The 21,304-nt window shown below is 39.1% G+C and overlaps 1 protein-coding gene across 2 annotated transcripts; it reads right to left on the reverse strand.

Moving 5' to 3' along the window:
* Window positions 1-1,940: 1,940 nt before the first annotated feature.
* On the reverse strand, window positions 1,941-18,148 carry GNRHR (gonadotropin releasing hormone receptor). Of its 2 annotated transcripts, none has more exons than XM_045079937.1 (3): window positions 17,633-18,148; window positions 5,846-6,065; window positions 1,941-2,212 (listed from the first exon to the last, which is right to left on the reverse strand). In XM_045079937.1, the coding sequence occupies exons 1-3, from the start codon at window positions 18,146-18,148 to the stop codon at window positions 1,968-1,970; spliced, it is 981 nt and encodes a 326-aa protein (XP_044935872.1). In that variant the 3' UTR covers window positions 1,941-1,967. The 2 variants fall into 2 exon arrangements, with proteins under 2 accessions (XP_044935872.1, XP_044935873.1); XM_045079938.1 differs by having other exon boundaries at window positions 2,185-2,212; window positions 5,846-5,937.
* Between the last annotated feature and the right edge of the window lie 3,156 nt (window positions 18,149-21,304).

The raw sequence follows: 21,304 nt of genomic DNA on the forward strand, positions 1-21,304 counted from the left end.
ATCATCAATTTAGGATTAAGTATATGATAAAGATTAAAGAAGAAGATTGATTTGCTGTGGCTTATCAATGGTATTGTGTCACCTGGTAGAACTGTTAAATCTTTAAAAGATTTTACTTATTTATTTGAGAGAGAGAGAGATAGTAAGAGAGCATGAGGGAGCAGAAGGTCAGAAGGAGAGCCAGACTCCCCACGGAGCTAGGCGCCGGATATGAGACTCGATCCTGGTACTCCAGGATCATGACCTGAGCTAAAGGCAAGTTGCTTAACCAACTGAGCCACCCAGGCACCCTAAATCTTTGCATCAATATACATGACTTAAAAGTTAACTTTGAGCATTTTAGCATGTTACAAATTTTGAGCCTTGCCCAACTCAACTGTAGAGTTGGCACATGGATTGATTAATTAAAGGTATGGGCTTAGTAAAATAGAAAATATGAATGAAAGAGTAGAAGGAAGGAGCTGAATCGTGGCAAATAGGATCAGTGAAAGCGGAATCGGAAAAATAATGTAAGATATGGAAACACACACAGTTACACTGAAGAGTATGTATGAGAAGAGAAAAATAAGGAAAGACTACCATTAGTTTGATTAGTAATTTGCTTTCCACAGTTTCACTGCTCTGGAAAACTTGAAATTATATTTCATCTTTGAGAGCCACTACATATCTCATATGAATATAATGGTATTTTGCCTATTTTTAGAGAAGTTAAATGAGGCTGAATTTCTTTAAAGTCCTTTATAAACTTTTCTTGTCATGTATATTATATTCTCATAATTTTCATCCTTCCCCTTTCTCATGGAACAGGTAGAAATAGGCCTGAATTAAAAGAGGTATCGTGCCCCACATATTTTGAAAACCATACCACTTAATGTGAATATTAGTAGGTGTTAGTTACACATTTACAGTTTTTCTTTTCCTTTTTTCAATACTTCGTTGGTCTCTTTGACCTGTATATATTAAAACTGTAGCGTTCAGTGTTCTTACATATCAGATATCTTTTCACTTATGTTTTTGGTTGATTTCTTATTTTTCTCAGGGACTTCTGATTTTACTTTAGTAAAATTTTACTTTAGTAAAATCAGAAGATAGAAAAAAATCTCTCACATTAAAACAGAGGGTATATTATGTATAAAACATAGTCTTTTCTTTATTATATTTAAAAACAGTGTTATTACTCCAGTTAATTACCACAAACTCCATTGACCATGCATCCTGGAGGAATGTTCTAATCCCCGTCCAAAAGCTACTCCCTCTAGGCCTCCCCTTTCTAGGAGGGCATTTCTCACGGTTCCATGTAAAGACTGGGAGGAAGGGGAGCTACAGTGGAATGGATGGCGAGCTGCTTGCTGACTACTTCAAACTTCAGAATGCTTTTGAAATTAAAAAAAAAAAATTAGATTCATTGCATTTTTTTTTTTTTTTTTTTTTTAAACCAGAGGAAGGAAGATGGATCTTATGGGCAGGGGAAATTCTTTCTGCTTTAGATATTATTGTAGCATAAGATATAATTGCTGCTAAGCCCCTTGGGGAAAAAACTCTCAAAGGCATGCCTTGGTTGTTGCCTAGGTTGTGTTGTGGTTTCTCAGCCTTACTTTTTGGAATCTCTTTGCCTTAGGCCGTGGCTGTTTTAAACCTATATACATTAATAGATAAGGAGAAAGTGATAAGAAACCCATGTAATGTGTTATAGGAGCCCAGAATGGGCAGATGTTAATTCAGAAGTTTGCGATTATGACGGGATATTTCATTATTTTTCTTGAAATTTCTTTTTCTTTGTGTTTGTATTTTTTATTTGCACTTGAGTTTCTAACAATGGGATTTTGACAAGAAGAAGGATGTTAATATAAACTTAAACTCTGCTTTGTTTGTATGTACATGTGCTGCCACCTTTGTGTTTATTACTCCCATTTGATGAAATTCACTACCTCGCTCTTCTTTATCTCATGTCCTACATAGTCTATCAATTACAGAGAGAAATATCCATATATGAGGGGATCAAAGCATGGATTTAAAAGAGCAAAGAGAAAGAAAAAGTGATTTACTGGATCTGACACCCTGTTTAACATTTCAGGATCAAACCAGTACCAAATTCCTAGGACATAGTAGGGAGTCCAGCAGACAGTAAATGAGGTCGCAAAGGCAACCGTCATCTTTAGGGTCCTCAGCCGAGCTCTTGGTATATTATTCTTGGATTGATTCAGTTGTAGCTCTGTGAGAGAGAGAAAAAAGTAGCTGTTTAAAGACCAGTTTTATTACAAAACCAAAAAGGACAAAAAGGAAGAGTCACTAATTCAAACTAATTAATGGAATAGGAATAAATTTCCAATATCCTTAATAATCGAAATAAAAAAATTTTTTTTAAAAGATTATTTATTTATTTATTTGACAGACAGAGATCACAAGTAGACAGAGAAGCAGGCAGAGAAAGAGGAAGGGAAGCAGGCTCCCAGCCAAGAGGAGAGCCCAATGTGGGGCTCGATCCTAGAACCCTGGGATCATGACCTGAGCTGAAGGCAGAGGCTTTAACCCACTGAGCCACCCAGGTGCCCCCATAATTGAAATTTGTTTGAAAAGGATATGAATGTTCCAAGTTTTCCACTATGTCATATAATGAATAGAGAAGATTAAAGAAGACAGTGCTCTTAAAAATAAGTTTCCACCAGACTAATCTGGATCTGAAATGTGTGTGTACTCAAACTCTTAAAACATAAAATTTCAGAGAGTAGACTAAAGTTCAGCTGAATTGAATGATGTGTCTACACAGAACTATACTTACTGAGTACCTCTGACAGTGAGGACGATGAAAATCACACGGGGATGAAAGGGTGTCGCTCAGCGATCTTTCTCAACCATGTGCTTCTCTATGATATGCAAAACCATTTCCCTTTTCATATCAATAAATCATTTAAAGTTCACGTGTATGTGTGTGCGTGGTGTGGGTATGGTGTATGTGTGGAGCTCCTGTGTGTGGCATCTGTGTGGTGCAGGTGAGGTGTGTCTGTGTTTGTTACATATGTGATGTGTGTGGTATATGTGGGGGGTGTGTGTGCGTGTGTGTGTGTGTGTGTAAATTCACTGGAGTTTAATGGAATTGTTGACTCTGACAGGCTGCTTGCATGATGTTTAGCATGTAGTTCTTAACTGCAGTTTTTTTTTTTTAAGATTTTATTTATTTATTTGACAGACAGAGATCACAAGCAGGCAAAGAGGCAGGCAGAGAGAGAGAGAGGGAAACAGGCTCCCTGCTGAGCAGAGAGCCGGATGTGGGGCTTGATCCCAGGACCCTGAGATCATGACCTGAGCCGAAGGCAGAGGCTTAACCCACTGAGCCACCCAGGCGCCCCTTAACTGCAGTTTTAAAGTACCCAAAATCTATTCTTATGTTTCATAATCCAGAACTGAGTTTATTTTAGTTTATTTTTAAAAAAGATTTTATTTATTTATTTGAGAGGGAATGAGAGAGAGAGAGAGCATGAGAAGGGGGATGTCAGAGGGAGAAGCAGACTCCCTGCCAAGCAGGGGGCCTGATGGGGGACTCGATCCCAGGACTCCAGGATCATGACCTAAGCTGAATGCAGTCGCTTAACCAATTGAGCCACCCAGGCACCCCCAGAACTGCTATTTTTTTTTTTAAAGACTTTATTTATTTATCAGAGAGAGAGGGGGAGAGAGCAAGCACAGGCAGACAGAATGGCAGGCAGAGGCAGAAGCAGGCTCCCTGCTGAGCAAGGAGCCTGATGTGGGACTCGATTCCAGGACTCTAGGATCATGACCTGAGCCAAAGGCAGCTACTTAACCAACTGAGCCACCCAAGCATCCCCAGAACTGCTATTTTAAAATAAAAAATACTCTTCACATGCTGTATTTTTTCCTGACGGAAATAGATCATGCTTTTCAGTAGTAGCCGTTTTGCAACTTACTCATTGATCACAAAAGAGTGGAAATATGGAGGAAAACATTTACATGTGTGATATTTTAATTATAAAATTAATTTTTGACTAGAAATGTTACCATCAGGAATTGATTGAGTACAGATTAGTTGTAGATTTCTGTCATACAAATCTAATTATCATTTCCTATGTACCTTGTTCTTTTCACACGTCATTTCATTTAATCCTCAATATCTGTAAACTTTAGTGACATAAGTAATAAAGCTATCAGTAGGAATGAACACATTTAAAAAAGTATCTTGGCTTAGCACAGGGGCGGAATCTGAAAAAATGTTGGATCTTCTGTAACATACGGTCCTTCTACCTCTTTTGAGATATCATCATATTTCCTTATTGGTTTACTCTTTTACTGTCTGTCTTCTTCTAGACTGTAGGCTCCTTGAAAGTGGGAAAGTGACTGGGCTGTTTTATTCACCGTGGTATCCGTATCTATCACCATTTCCAGCAATACTGAGTAGTAATACATATTGGTTGAATAAGAAAAATATTAATTAACTAAATCTTAATAATATTTATTGGTCTATTGGTCCTTGCCTCTGCTCACTCGCTCTTTCTTTCTTTCTTTTTAAGATTTTGCTTATTTATTTGAGAGAGAGAGCATGAGAAGCGAGGTCAAAGGGAGAAGCAGACTTCCCAAGGAGCAGGGAGCCTCATGTGGGACTTGATCCCAGCACTCCAGGATCTTGACTTGAGCTAAAGGCAGTCACTTAACCAACTGAGCCACCCAGGTATCCTGCCTCCACTGCTTTTTTTCCCCTCTGCTTCTGCCTGGCTCACGTTTTTTCAGATTAACCCCTATTTGAGATCTATCTTCTTATTCTCTGTGTACCCTTCTTAGACACCCCTTATCGAACTGAATTTCTCTGGAATAAGATTTTGAGGGCAAATGTTTTTGCAGTATATTTCTGAAGAAGTATCAAATATTTTGTGCCAGGAACTGCCCAAGTATCTGCTATAGAGCATTACCATAATTATTTCCTTGGGAAAATGTCTGCTGAGAGTAATCTCACTGCAATAATTAAGATGATTCTCTGTTGAGTTGTACCACGTCTAACTCAGGCGCCATGCCATTGGTAACATGTCTTCTGGATGTCATGCCAACATTGCCATGTTGACTTTGCAAAGTCCTCCATTTTAATTTGGGAGACTGCTCCGGAGTATGGAAGCAAAAAAGGCACCAACACAGCTGTGAAGATTCAGGTGAAAGAGCCAGTTACGTATTCAACAGTATTTCACGCACCAACACAGGCACGCACACTGGTGCCTGGTTATGTTGTGTGGAAAGGGGATCTGAGTGGGGAGCGGAACAGCTTCACTTTAGGGAGTCTCTTGACTACCGTTTCAACGAGGTGTGCTTTGCAATATTCTAGAAATCCATTGTTTGCTCTAGTGTTGTGTGGGCCCAGTGGGATCAATTTGCTGATGCTTATGCTGGGTAAAATGAGGTAATGGTTCTTTCATTTTTACTTTCATGATACAAATTTGGAACACTGGGAGATATCAAATTACCTCATCTGAAAATTGGGGGTAATAAAAGTGTAATAAAAGTATCACCTTACGGAGTTACTGTGATTATTAAATACACAAACTGCTCGGAATAGTATCTGGCACCTAGTAGGTGCCACTCTGCGTTGAAAATTGCCATTTAAAACCTGTTCATGGGGGGGCCTGGGTGGCTCAGTGGGTTAAGGCCTCTGTCTTCGCCTCAGGTCATGATCCCAGGGTCCTGGGATCGAGCCCCGCATCCGAGCCTCCTTCCCTTCCTCTCTCTCTGCCTGTCTCTCTGCCTGCTTGTGATCGCTGTCTGTCAAATAAATAAATAAATAAAAATCTTAAAAAAAAACCCCAAACCTGTTTACGCACAATTGGCGCCGAATCCAAGGAATACGTACTGTGGGGATCCTGATGAAGGACCTGCGTCAGGGTGAAGATGATTTTTGCGTTGCAGATTAACGTGATGAGAAGAGGGATGAGGAAGAGGCAGCTGAAGGTGAAGAAGTTATAAAAGGCTTGATGCCACCATTGCGGGAAACTGCAGTGTGTCACACACTGAGAGAAGCCTTCTGTCTGTCCAGAGCTATCGGCTAAGTGGATCATCCTGAAGATATATAACTGTGTGAGGAAAGAAAAAAAAAAGTAGAAAATGGCGTTACTTTCTTTCAAACAGTATTTGCATGTTTTCTTGAAAGCTTTTTTCCTTCTGCATTCTGCGGGCCTTTGACTGCGTTGCCCAAAGCAACGGCTCAGCCCCTTGATGTTATCCTTTTGGTGCTTTGGTGAAGAGTTGTAAGTGGATCTTTACTTATATTTGGGTATATTTGGGTAATAAGGGATTTTGGATTTTTTGGAAATTATTTCAACCTAGCAGAACAATCGTCAACCAAGGATTTAAACACCGTTTGTATTTCAATCTCAGATGCAATTATGGTGAGTAAAGTTTTTGCAGGTGATTTTTGTCTGTCACTCTATCAGCAGCACCCAAACCTGTGTCTAACAGTTAGAATGTGCCCCCAAAATTCATATTTAAATTTTATTTTTGAGATACTCAACTCTATTAAAGTGGTCAAAAGACATGAATCGACCATTCATGAAAAAAGATACAGCAGTGTGCTTTGGCATGTGAAAAGATGTTCAACCTCATTTGTGATAAAGAAAATGCCAATTAAGGCTACACTGAAATGGCATTTTTCTCTCTCAAGACAGGCAAAAATGAAAAATAGCAACACACTGTCATGGCCACATTGTGGGGAAATAGGTACTCTCCCACGTTGCTAGTAGACATGGAAATTGGCACAACCCCTATGGAGAAGAATTTGGCAAGAAGTAGCATAACTATGTCTGCATTTACCTTTGACCCAGCCATCTGACATCCAGGAATTTACTCTGAAGATACTCTCCTACTTCCATTATATGAAAATACACAGGCACAGGTTATTCCTTGATTGAAATTGATTGAAATTGAAAAATATTGAAAAAAGCTTAAATACCAATTCATACAACAGTGGCTGAATACGATGTGGTGGCCCACACTATGGAGTTTGTACACCTGCAGAAAAAGAGTAAGATCTCCATGTAGATTTCTGTGCACGTGTGCGTGTGTGTCTCTCTGTATGTGTATTTTCTAGCTCCGTCTGTCTGCTGGGAGCCTAGGAACGATGACCTCCTAGTGGCAATAAGCACATTCAGCACTCTTGTACCCAGGTCTTGTTTACAAATACATTCTCTACCAAAAGGAACCAGAGCTCATTGGAGAAGTGGGTGATTCCCAAGGCTGGCACAGGCAAACTACAATATGTGCTTAGAACAGCTTGTACTGAAAAGCCAGGAAGTACTAAAAGAATAGTGGAGCATGTCAGAAGAGCTCTAGAGCCAGCTTGAAAGAAAATCTGGGGCAGTGTAAGCATTGAAAACCAAACCACAAAACTGAAAACAAAGCCCCGATAAAAAGTAACGATTAACTGTTGGATAAATTAAGGATCCACGAGTCCATGCTGATAATAGATTGCAAAACAGTAACAACAAAGAAATGGAGAGGGGGAAAAACTCTTTATTATTGTAGAAAACCAACTAATGTATAAGGAATAATGAAAGTAGTGATTACCAAATGGTAATGATAAATGATTTAGGCAAGAATCATCAATGGGTAGTAAAAACATGGGTGAAGTTTGAGGAAAGCAGGATTTACATAATTTCTAAGTATCTACCTGTAAGATACTTATTCATTATGAAGAGTAAAATTAATAACTTGACAGTAGAGAAAGAACAAAATAATTAAATTAGCATTGCCAATAATGGGACCAACGGACAGCAGCTGCTTCCTTATTAATGCTTTGAGAAGTACTCACCAGCACGTCTTTGGTATTTCTGTCTAAAGTGCATAACCTTCACCTAACCATGAGAAGACACCAAACAAAATCAAATAGAGGGCATTCTACAAAATAAGTGGCCTGAGCTCTTCAGAAATACCAATGTTATAAAACACAAAGAGAGACTGAGGAATGGTTCCAACTGAAAGGAAGTTCGTGAGATGTGGCAGCTGAATCCAATGTATAATCTTGGATTTTCTTTTGTTAAAATGTTAAAAGGGATGTCATTGGGACAGTTGGTGAGATATGAATAAATTATATGGATTAAATAACAGGTTTTTGTTTTGTTTTTTACCTTACTCAGTCTTTTTTATTGGAATTCTGCGTAAGATTTTGGTTGGAAATTTTTTCCTATAGCTCACACAACCATAAATAACAGTATTTTTTCAGTGTTAATTTCCTGATTTTGATTTTTATACTGTATGTGCCAGAAAAAACACATTGAAGTATTAAAAGGGACATCATGTGTGAATTTACTTTTAAATAGTGCAGGAAAAAAATGCGTTTAGGAGACAAAACAAATAAACAGAGGCAGTAAAATGTTAATATTTGGGGAAGCTGAGGGAAGAGTATTCCAGAAATCTTTGTATGATTCTTGCAATCTTTCTTTAAATGTGAAATTATGTTTTTTTTTTAAGATTTTATTTATTTATTGGACAGACAGAAATCATAGGTAGGCAGAAAGGCAGACAGAGAGGGGAAGTGAAGCAGTCTCCCCGCCGAGCAGAGAGAGCCCGGATGCCGAAGACAGAGGCTTTAACCCACTGAGCCACCCAGGCACCCCGAAATTATGTTTTTTAAAAAATTACAAATTACCTAAACTATTAAAGAAATGTTGTAAGTAGTTTTCAAAAACAAGTTCTAGTAGACATGCACTCATTCTTTCCCCATTTATCAAAGCACACTTCTTGTCCAGTCATTTCTAAGCTTTTCTACTGAGAAACTTCATTTTACTATGATACATTATTAAAATGAAAAGAGTGCTGAAGCACTATAAAACTAACAGCAAGTAAATTCAAGCAAAAATGTTAAAGGTTTTTAAAATTTTAGGGAAATGAGAGATAGTATTTATTTTTTAATGTTTTGGATTGAATTAATAAATTTTAATTTAATTAATTCCACAGGTCTAGGATTTCTTTCTTTTTTGAGGTATTGGAAGTGTGTTCCTTAAAAAAAAGAACTTTTATTTACTCTCTTTGCTTGTAGATAGAAAAATTTAATAAAATGTAAATATAATAGACAATAAATAAAATATAGTAAACACAATATAAAATATAATGCCGTATCTTTTATTTGTAATCAGAATGTTGATTTTCAGTTTCAGACCTCTTTTCAAGGACAAAATAGTATTTTTAAATTAATCCACTAGAGGGCGCCCAATGATCATATAATCAAATTTAAAAGTTCAGAAACCAAACACCCATTCAGCTAATTCTACTTTACAATCCAGACCAACTTTTTTCCACATCACAAAGTAACCATTTCAATTTTCCGTACTTCTTTGCAACCTGAACTTATTTCAAGTTTAGTTTCGAATTTGGCCTAACAGATGTAGTGAGTTGGAGGGCTTTGGAGGGCTTACTTCACATAGAACCTGAAAATCTAGTATTTCTTTAAAACCTTAGCTACTTCTCTCCGCATCTTCCCAGTCAGACTTGAACCCAGATGGCCCAAGTTTGACTTTCTGTTCTGCGCTGCTCTGCCAAAATTTCACTTTAATATTTCATATTTTTAAGTCATAATGAAACTTTCCAAAAAATTACTTTGAAATAAAGTATTATGATTTGAGCTAATGGTTATCTTTGTTTAATAAATGCTTATTTTTAATTAATTTTTTTTTGGTTTCGAGAGAGAGAGAACGTGCATGGGGGCAAGGGAAGGGCAGAGGGAGAGGAAGAGAGAATCTGAAGCAGACTCCCCATGCTCTGTGCAGAGCCCTCCATGAGGCTCGATCTCACGACCCTGAGATCATGACCTGAGCTGAAATCCAGCGTCCCGACGCATAACCAACTGAGCCACCCAGGCACTTTAAATGCTTATTGTTACAGTAGGTGGTCTCTGTCATGAAAGATGAACCAGATATATCCTGCTATCAGAGGATTTAAAATTAGGTAGGGGAGGTATAGCACATATGTGACACCAGCCACACAAGGTAGACTGTTGTAAGTTCTCAAAGAGTGTTAGGGTAACTCAGGTTCTTACTTGCCCATGGATAAGCTGAGCCTAGCTTATTTGTGCTCCAAGCCCGTGTTTGTTGGAATGATTAATATAGGGGTCCACTTTACTTCCAGTGTTTTGTTTTTTTGTCCTTGGATTATAATTCTTTAATTTCTTAGTTTCTCCTTTCTCATCGTTGGCCCCAGTTCTCACCAATGTTTGCTTTATTTTGCCATAAACAAGAGCATCTATTTTCCTTCTTGAAAGCCGTTGGCAGATGCTTCTTGGAGTATTGTTTTTGACCCTCACTTTACCCCAGACTAATTGCATTATTACCTAATCCTTTCCAGCGGTGATTATCGTTAGGTGACGTGCTTCCTCATCTATAAAATGGAGACATTGATACTATTTACCGCTAGGAACTGTCAAGACAATTACTTGAGTTAATGCTTGCAAGGCACTTAGAATAATGCCTGGCACACAGCTTTGTGCAAGTTGAAACCATTACTATTGTAAAAATTGCAAGGCATACCACACAACTTGTAAATGTGTATTCATAGATATTTATTTATATATTTATTTATATATTTATAAATATTTACCATATATCTTTACCGGCTTACTCTTAGCCATCTATTCTCAACTTAAGACTTTCCTGCCTTTTCTTTCTCTAGTCTCCTACAGGCAAAAAAATGAAATAGATGACATTGCATAGTGTGATATAGTGTAGTAGTTAAAAGCTCTGGGTATGGAGTTAACTGAATGGACTGACATCTGCACTTACTAGATGGTAATCTTGGGCCTTTTCTTTGTTTTTTTTTTTGTTTTTTTTTTAGATTTTATTTATTTGGCAGAGAGAGAGGGTGCACAAGCAGGGGGAGCAGCAGGCAGAGGGAGAAGCAGACAGAGAGAGACACAGGCAGAAGGAGAAGCAGGTTCCCTGCTGAGCAGAAAGCCCGATGCAGGACTTGATCCCAGGACCCTGGGATCATGACCTGAGCGGAAGGCAGATGCTTAATGGACTGAGCCATCCAGGAGCCCCAGTCTTGGGCATTTTATAGAACATTCTTAACCTTAGTTTCTGTATGAATGAAGATTATAACTGTATATAATATATAGGGTTTTGGGGAGCCTTACATGAGATAATGCATGCAAAAGGATTTAACATAATTATGTATTTTGTAAATAATACTTATTACGATCATCATCATTATTGTTGTTATTTATTTATATATATATGCTCTTTGTTGTTATTTATGTTATTAGTATGCTACTTCTATGTTCCAGTATAATTCTTGGCGTATTGTATACCTGTGATGAGTATTGATTGCATTTAAGCTGCTTGTCACGTTCAGAAGTACATTCTAGTCCGATCAAGTACGTTCTGTGTGTCAAGGCAAGCCTCTGTGCATCTTCAGATCACATATATTTACACCAAAAACTAAAGGGTGTCTCATCTATCTTGCCTTGCAACCTAGGTTAGTGATAGAAGTTAAATGCTGTCAACTCCGAATGAAATGCTCCAGGTTAACACAGATGAACTAGGGGTATGAACTTCTGCAAGGGATTCTTGTGGCGAGAGATGACTGCCATTGGAAACCACGTGATTTTTGATTAGATATGAACACGCCTACTTCAAGAAATGTTTTCTCCTCAGCGTGTGCTTACCAGCCCAATCACAGAGTCTGAAGGCAGATTTTCTTTCAGGACATGTTTCCTTCCCTTCTTTTCTTTTTTCTTTTCTCCCTCTTTCTTTCCCTTATTCTCTCTCCCGCTTCCTTCTTTCCTTCCTTCCGACCTTATTTTACTGTTACAAATAATACCTTCAAAACTTGAACAGTCGTGCTTTGACATATACTGTCTTCAGAATGAGTAGGGCAGCTTGGTAACGAGAGGTAGTTTGGCAAACCTGACTTATCAGTCAGGATGAATGCTATAATTTTGAGAAATTGGAAATAAATCAATCTTCAGGTAAGCAATTCTCTTTGCTATCTCTTGAAGAATCGTTTAATAGTCATGCTGTATTTCCCTATTATTTTCCCTCCTGACTTCAAAAAGTCTATTGTGAACAAAGGAATGAAAACAGGAGAAGAGGAAGGAATGAACATTAGTGGAGCGTCTAAGCGTCAAGTCTTGTACTAGGGGACTTCATGTATCTTATTCTTTACCACTATTCTTTTAAATTTAGTTAAATAACTTACTCAGAGCCACAGAGATGGTAAGGGAGAGAGAGCATTAGGGTTTAAAACTAACTTTGTTTAAATCCAGTACTCATGCCATTTCTCTTATTTGCCTCGCAAGCTTTGCTGCGGGGAGATGTAAGGTCTTCAGAGACCGCGGGCAGGGCTAGTGAATGCCGCCTTATCCCTCTTCAGCAAGAACAGCTCCACTTGTATGTTTCATGTACTTGTTGGGGCTCCAGATAGAATTTGGGTTTTTGAAAAATTCCATTACTAGGAAAGTTCAGCTATGCAATGCTGAAACTTCTGAAAATATATCCTCAAACGCTCATAGAATTACTCAGTGACAGATGATCAATCTGTGCACCGGAGGATGATGATTAAAGTCATCCTTTCAATGTGAATTAGCCGCTAAGGATGCACCTTTGTCCGTGGGCTTATCTGGAGAGCCTGGTGAAGCACGAGGTTGACTTGGGATGTGTCACAGTCTAGAAATAAAAAGCCCTTTCAATCTCTCATCTTTCCCATTAAATATGTGTAACATTAGTCATGGGGTTAAACCTCTTTATTCAGAGAGATAGCAGAGGGCTCTAATAAAAAAAAAAAACTGGAATTAATAAAAAGACATGAGTCCAACAGCCCAAGTGACTGGGAAAGTCAATGAACCCTTTCAGGCGAGTCATTTTTGAGCTGAAGATTTTTTTTTTTAAATTTTATTTATTTGTCAGAGAGAGGGAGAGCGAGCACAAGCAGGGGGAGTGGCAGGCAGAGGGGGAAGCAGGCTCCCCACTGAGCAAGGAGCCCGATGTGGGACTGGATCTCAGGACCCTGGGATCATGACCAGAGCTGAAGGCAGAAGCTTAACTGCCTGAGCCACCCAGGAGCCCCTGACTGCAGACTGTACCCATCAGTTAGTTGCAATCAACATTAGAAAATGAAATGGGGGCACCTGGGTGGCTCAGTGGGTTAAGCCGCTGCCTTCGGCTCAGGTCATGATCTCAGGGTCCTGGGATCGAGCCCCACATCAGGCTCTCTGATCGGCAGGGAGCCTGCTTCCTCCTCTCTCTCTGCTTCTCTGCATCCTTGTGATCTGTCTCTGCCAAAGAAATAAATAAAAACTTAAAAAGAAAGAAAGAAAGAAAGAAAGAAAGAAAGAAAGAAAGAAAGTGAAATGAAACAGAGTTGAATTTTCATGAAAATTCTTCTTGGCTATAGGTGTGTGGGAGACAGACAGACAAAATCTCTGTGTGGTATGTACTTCTTCCTTTGGGTGACTGCCAGAAAGATTTGCACACTATTGCTCTCAAAGGTACTCTTTGTGCTTTCTCTGATATGCCGGATGGGGATAATAACATGGCTGTCACATACTGCATAGAATGAGGAAACTTCTCAGGAAACTTCAGTAAAGTGCTTTATAAATATAATCTGCTGCTGAAAATAAGGATGAGTCATGGGTTTCACCATGAAATAGTACCATCATTTTCTGTGGCCCAGATGCACATAAATCTCTCAGGAAGAGTAATGTGTTTGAGGTCAGGCTATTAGATGAACATCCTAAACAATTCAAAATAATTTCATATTTTTTCTTACTACATCAAGATAGATAAGTATTTGACATTATCTTTCTATGATTGCTTTGATATACTTAGATGAAAATAACTGAATTAATAAAGCAATTTATTTTTTATGGCCTCTGGGACAGTCCTTTAAAGGAGACTGACATTATTGGTTTGCATTTCAGATAGTATCACAAATTGACCTATTTCTTTTCTTTTCTTAAAAACGATATTTACTTATTTTAGGGAGAGAGAGAGAGCGCACGAGACAGTGTGCACTGTCACAGGAGGGCGGGGCCAGGGGCTGGGAGCCGAGGGAGAGGGAGAGGTTCCTCAAGCAGGCTCCCTGTAGAGCACAGAATGACGAAGGGGGGCTTGATCCCATGACCCTGAGATCTCCGCCAGCGCTGAAATGAAGAGTTGAACATTCAACCAATTCAGCCCGTCAGACTGACCTGTTTCTACTTCTGGTTCGACTTTCCTCAGTACCCAACTTACCAACTAACTACTTTCCAAACACCTGTACTTACACAATGACCTTATATTGGTAACACTATGTCCCAGAGCAAATGTTTTTGGCTCTTTCAGAGCCTGCCTTCTCTCCCCCTTCAAACAAACAAAGAAATGAACAGGCCGGCAAACTCCATTTCTCAACCCACTAGCCTATTTCAATGGTTTTACTGTTAAAACTCCTTGTCTAAAAATATTGGAGCTGTAGTTTACACCCTCTGGCTATTAACTCCCTAAATCCAACTTGTTTCCAAGCTTTGTTTTTTGTTTGAAATGTCCCTCTTACAATCAGTTCTCTCCGAGACTACCCCAGCCACCAACCTAATCACCTCATGGCCAGAAAAGCTGCAAAAGGGTTCTCTGTCTCTTGCATCTGTTTGGGTCTATGTGAATTTTCTTCAAGTATTTTTCTTTAAAAAATCACTTTATTTCTTGCCCAGGACTCACGAAGGATTAATGGTTCCCACATTTATTTCAGAATTTCCCCAGGGATCACTTTCTTCCTTAACACGGGTCCATCGTACTCATTCCCTGACTCCCTCATCCAAGCTTTTTGTTTAAGGAGAAGGTGGAGGATTTATTTGATCGGAAAAGAAATCACATTTACCAAACATTTTAAATTTCTATTTTTGCTAGTAATCTTATTAGGTACCGTGAATATTAATTAAGTTGGACATAATAGAGGCTCGATCACTTAAGACTGTATGTCTTAATGGCAGTGACCAGGAAATACAGAATCAGGATGTTTTATGACAGATCGTTCACTACGAGGTAGAAGAAAAGGGAGCAACCACCAAATCTGATTTCCTGCTAGTCCTACCTCTCAATCTGTTGTTTCAGCCAGACAAGGCTCCTGTGAAAATTAATCACACTTTTCAAGCCTTCCTGAAAATATATGTGATCTTTGATTTATTTTTTTCATCCAAATACGATCCATTTAAAAATTTTCAACTTATCCTATCTTTAGCCTTAAAACATTCCTTTCCCATTTCAACTCTTATTCATCTCTCCTTCTTCTTACACTTGTAATAGATTTTTTAAAAAAAGACTTTATTTATTATTAATTTGACAGAGACATAGCAAGAGAAGGAACACAAGTGGGGAGACTGGGAGAGGGAGACGCAGGCTTCCCACAGAGCCAGGAGCCCAGTGTGGGGCTGGATGCAGGGCTGGGTGTGAGCCTGCATGGGGGACTGGATGTGGGGCTTGATTCCAGGACTCTGAGATCATGACCTGAGCCAAAGGCAGCTGCTTAACCGACTGAGCCACCCAGGCACCTTGTACTTGTAATAGGTTTTAAAAGTGTTTCATATAGGGGCGCCTGGGTGGCTCAGTTGTTGAGCAGCTGCCTTTGGCCCAGGTCATGATCCCAGGGATCCTGGGATCAAGTCCTGAATCAGGCTCCCTGCTCAGCAGGGAGTCTACTTCTTCTTCTTTTTTTTTTCTTTTTTTTAAGATTTTATTTATTTATTTGACAGACAGAGCTCACAAGTAGGCAGAGAGGCAGGCAGAGAAAGAGTGAGAGAGGGAAGCAGGCTCCCTGCTGAGCAGAGAGCCTGACGCGGGACTCGATCCCAGGACCCCGAGATCATGACCTGAGCCAAAGGCAGCGGCCTAACCCACTGAGCCACCCAGGCGCCCAGGGAGTCTACTTCTCCTTCTCCCTCTGTCTGTGGCTCCCCCTGTTTGTGGTCTCTCTCAGTCTCTCTCCATCAAATAAATAAGTAAAATCTTTTTTAAAAAAGCGTTTAGTATATAGTTGTATTAGTTTTATATAAGTTTTGTCTCCATAATTGAATTACACTTTCTTTGAGGGCTATTTCTTTGTTTCATCAGCATCAGACTCAGTGTGAAGAGCCTAACTTACTTATCTTCCCTAAGAAAATCGATAAATAAGTAGTACTTCTACTTTAAAGAAACAAAATGGAAAACTTCAGGCATAACATCATTTGGAGAGAAACATTTACTAAGCCTATTATTAGATATTTAGTCACTGTGCGAATCATTGTAATATGCTTTTCTCCAGGCAGATCGAAACATTTTAGCTTTTCCCATTTTTCCTGCCATAAAATACATCCTAATTTAATTGATCTAGTATCCAGAAATGATGAATTAAGTGAGGAATTGGTAGGAAAATGTGGTTATCCAACTTTCTAGTATTTTGCTGTGTTTACCGAATTCTGCAGGGCAGGATTTTTTGTTTGTTGTCTTTTTTTTTTTTTTTTAAACCACCTGGCTCGTAGTAGAATGTCTAGATAACTTCCATTTGTAGAGGCTGGTTTTTGGAATATCCGGGTTCACTTGGACGTCCCCTCTTGACATATCCTTGTACCCTAGGTTCATCATCACACAGCCCCTTTACAAGCATACAGATGACGTCTTTATCTGTTATTAAAGGATCTTTGCCGGGGGTGCCTGGGTGGCTCAGTGGGTTAAAGCCTCTGCCTTCGGCTCAGATCATGATCCCAGGGTCCTGGGATCGAGCCCCACATCGGGCTCTCTGCTTGACAGGAGCCTGCTTCCTCCTTTCTCTCTCTCTCTCTGTCTCTGTCTGCCTCTCTGCCTGCTTGTGATCTCTGTCAAATAAATAATAAATAAATCTTAAAAAAAAATAAAGGATCTTTGCTCTCTGCAAAAATGTGACCTTTTCTTCAGAGATATGGCTGCTGAAAAAGGCTGATTCTGCAGGTCAGTTCATCAGGTTGCCTCTGATGAGGACAATCTGGTGCAGTATCTGGTGCCTACACCAACAATCCTGATGTTGCTGTCAGCCTGTGGCAGTCTAACCTACCTCCAGATAAGCTCAAATAAATCTCAGAGAAATATTCAGATTTCAAAAGTTGACGATTTCCCACTATTCCGCCCAGCTGCAAACTGAGGAGCGACATGCTAGTTAAAGCATAATTCTAAGTTGCAACAGTAACAGAGTCATTTCCACTTAAGAAGTCCCAATGAGACAAGTTATGAACACATTATACCTATGCAAATTTCACAGTTCCTCAAGATTCTCTCCATTTACCATATCAAACAGAGTGAATGGAAAACTAGATGGAAGAATAAGATGGGGGTGAGGCCAAATTTGACAATAGCTACATTTTTTGAGGAGCATTTACTACGTACCAGAGCTCATGCTAGACACTTTAATGCATTGTTTATTTAATCTTCATGAAAGCTGCATAAAGTAGGCGTTACCTCCATTTTATAAGTGAAGGAACTGAAACTCCAAGAAGTTAAAAGATGTGCCCAAGATAACAGAGCCAGGATTAAACCCCACTCTCTAATTCCCCGAGTCAAAGCTTTCAAAGATAATACAATGCTGCTTTTGACTTGCCATCATAAAATGCAGCACTCGAGTTTAGATAGGGAATCTGTGATTGCCAGATCCTAAGAAGTTCACGTTAGTGGGTTACCTGTGGTCCAGCAAAGATACCACTGAGGAGCCAGGCCAAGCCAATCATGGACTGTCCAACGCCATTGCTCTTCATAGCTAGAGGCCTCGTGATGGCTAGAGAGCGGTCCAGGCTGATCACTACCATCATGAAGGCTGGGGCATACATGGAGAAAAGCTTCAGGTAGCTGAGGACTTTGCAGAGGAACTCTCCAGCATACCATTGGACCGTAATGTTCCACATTCCATCCAGCGGCATGACAATCAGGGTCTCCAACAGGTTGGCTAAGGTCAGATGTTTTAAAAGCACCTTCATTCTCGAGAGCTTTCTCCCTTTCTCTTTCTTTTGAGTCCACTTCTGAAGTTTCAACAAGAAAGAAGCATTAAAACTTGTAGAGAGTAGAAAAAGGAAGAAAGTAACTGTCACTCGGATCTTTCCAGATAAGGTCAGGGTGGGGAGGTTGCCCTGCACCAGCGGGTTGCTGCTGTTCACCACTGAGCAGTGATTTTGATTCTGTTCAGGAGAGGCGCTTGCCATGTTTCCTGACTGACAGGGAGCTTCAAGACTTGGGTTTCTGGCCCTTGTGATGTTTTGTCATAATCTAGCCCAAAGCTCCGTTTTATTTCTGCCTTCTTTGGAAACGTCACAGGTTTAGATTTATGTCAAATTTTGTCCCTGAGCTACTTTATGTTTAATGTAAAAGATCAAGGTGAACTTGTTTTGTGGGCTAATAATCCAACAGAGTGCTAAAACAGAGCATGTGGGACACATTCTGAGGGCCAAATGTAACTGTAGTACCGCAGCAGATGGCCTGGTTTTCACAACAATTTTCCCAAGTACAGAAGGACACTTGAGGCTTAATTCTGAATTTAAAATTCACTCATGCTACTATTTATGTAACTTAAAGAGATTTTCTAAAAACAATGAAGTGTTACTATTCTGTCCAACAGTTACAAAATGAAGATGAAGAAAAATACTAAAAAAGAACTTTATCCAGTTAAAATCTGTTGTTTTAAAAAGTTAATTCACTTCTCAAAAACATTTGTTTTTCTTTCAATCACACACTGCTGTACCTTCACACACTAGACAAATACATTCATTTAAAATCATCCTCCACAAAACATCAAATTAATACCTTTACAGAATTAATTTGATCGAATACAAATTGATGTGCATTCAAATTTATCTATTCATCTATATGGACTCATTCCCCATGCTTAGGATGAAGTAAAAATGATTAATTAACTCTTTATTATTGCCTTGCTTTTATAATTGCTTTCATGGTGAGTGTTTGATGATATTATTTACTAACACTGAGATGACCTACACTGGAATTTATTAAATCACTAGCTTGATTTGTCTTTTGTCAGCTAGTTTGCTTTTGTGGTAGCTAAAGCAGGAATAAGAGCATACTCAGCAAGGAGTCAGCCTCTCTCTCTCCCTCTGCCCCTTCCCCTGCTCATGCTCTTTCTCTTTTTTTTCCTCTCTCTCTCTCCTGAATAAATAAATAAAATCTTTTTTAAAAAATAAAATCTTTTTAAAAAAGAGTATAGGTGACTTTTTTGACTCCGATGGTCCATTCTTATTGGTTCATTTGTTTTTTTTCTCCATCCCATATTCATCAATTTAATAAATAGTTACTAGATACCTGCTACACATACTCTTAGCCTTTGCAGGTGATAAATTGTGCACCTGACATCATCCGGGCCCTGAAGAAGCTTATCTGGTACCCCAGAAGATTAGATAAGAGTATTGGATATGTCTGTGTGCCTCTCAGACTCCCTCTGCTCTGGCCGCCTCCTGCATCTGGAGGAATGAAGGGCGCTTGCTTACCTGGGCTCCCTCTTGGCTATCGCCTCACAACCAGAATTCCTGGCTTTCTCTCACCACTTCTAGACTTGAAGGAAATATTACACTGCAGGACGTGGACTCTGGCTTCCTGAGTGGCTTACTGAAGGGTCTGGAAATATTTTCATTTAATTGGTGAATACAATTTCTGCATATCAGAAGTCTTGGGAACAATGTTTTAAATATCTGCTAAGTGTTATACAGGAAAAGGGTTATGTGAAAAAGCAGGTTTTCAATAATGAGACTTCTTATTTTATGAGTATGTTGGCAAATGAACCTATGCTGGCAAATCGTTGTGGCTCACAGGAACCTAACCCCATATTTTTGTTAGGAACAAGTGTTCAGTATTCACCAATCAAGTGTTCACAGAAACCTACAAGTTGAACATTTTTCACACCATGTGGCCTTTTGAATTGTGTAGGTCAGTTACCATAATTTTTTTCGGCTTTCACTGTCACAACAATGCTGTCCACTATATTTTTTAAAAAATTAATCCTCATCTCATGAATCCACAAATTTTTCCACTTTTCCACTTTTTCCATGGTTTCATCACACACTGATTATGTTTTAGAACTCTCTAGAGCAGCCACATGTTCAGATCAGCAAATGTTCTCTTCCTTTTTCTGGATGTACCATATTGTCGATTCATTAACAATGAACTCACAGCCACCAGCACTCTTACTCTTGCCTGAAGGAAGCTTATTCAATACATGTATTTTTGGGGCAGCTGGGTGGCTCACTTGGTTAAGCATCTGCCTTTGGCTCAGGTCATGATCCTAGGGTCCTGGGCTCAAGCTCTGCATCGGGCCCCCTGCTCAGTGGGGAGCCTGCATCTCCTCCCTCTACCTGCTGCTCCCTCCTGCTTGTGCTCTGTCTCTCAAATCAATCAGTCAATCAATCAATCTTAAAAAAAAAAAAAAAACCAACCTTTATTTTCTCTGTAACGTATATTGCGGCCTTCTTGTGCTAAGGAACATTGGACAGCACTTCAGCACTATGTGACCATTTTAAGCACTGGAATCACTAACAGAATGCACAAAATATGAAGAACATGAAGAAATATACTATGGAAAGGAAGCTTGCTTCTAGTATGAGAGCTGTAATGAGATTTGCACATCAGGTCATTCACATTTCTCCCCACTCTGTGCATGCACCTGTCTGAGGATAATCATAAAAGCACTGTGGATGTTGATTTGGGGTTCACAAATGAATTTTAGCGAATAGGTGACTTTGCAAGTAGTAGGATTGCCTGTACATAAAATCAGTAAGTAAAACCAGGAAACAAATTCCCACTAGAACTCCCAAGTAAGTTCAACTCTATTACAAACATAAAATGTTTATAGCATTAAAAAACATAGTGTTTTCACCCAGAACTTCACAATAGATAGAAAGAAATACTATTTGTTGTGTCCTCAGCTCTTGAGAGTTTAGAAGAGGTAGTGGAATTATGTCTATATAGAATAATTAAAAAGGCATTTTTTTACATCTGAGATATGTGACCATAAAATTTGTACCTACTATATTAGCTATATGAGATTCCTTACAATAGTTTGTTATTCTGAAGAACTCAAAGGCTTTGCATATACCTAATGTCGGTTAATCTGAGCAGGGCCATATGCCTGAAACCATATAAAACAACCCTTGGATAGATTTTACATATCAGGAAAGGTGTTATATGTGGGCCCAGAAACCAAAAGAAGAAAGGAAAAATGTTCATAGTAAAATCTGATTATATTGAAATACATCTTGCCTTTTGCCTCTCATTTAGGGAAAGAACTGGAGCATGACTGCTTTATTATTAATTTCTACCTTTCCTTTCCTGCCTCTTTCCCTTTCTCACATTCA

This window comes from Mustela putorius, unplaced genomic scaffold (assembly GCF_011764305.1).
Source record: "Mustela putorius furo isolate JIRA1106 unplaced genomic scaffold, ASM1176430v1.1 tig00000430_pilon_pilon_pilon, whole genome shotgun sequence".
NCBI lineage: Eukaryota > Metazoa > Chordata > Mammalia > Carnivora > Mustelidae > Mustela > Mustela putorius.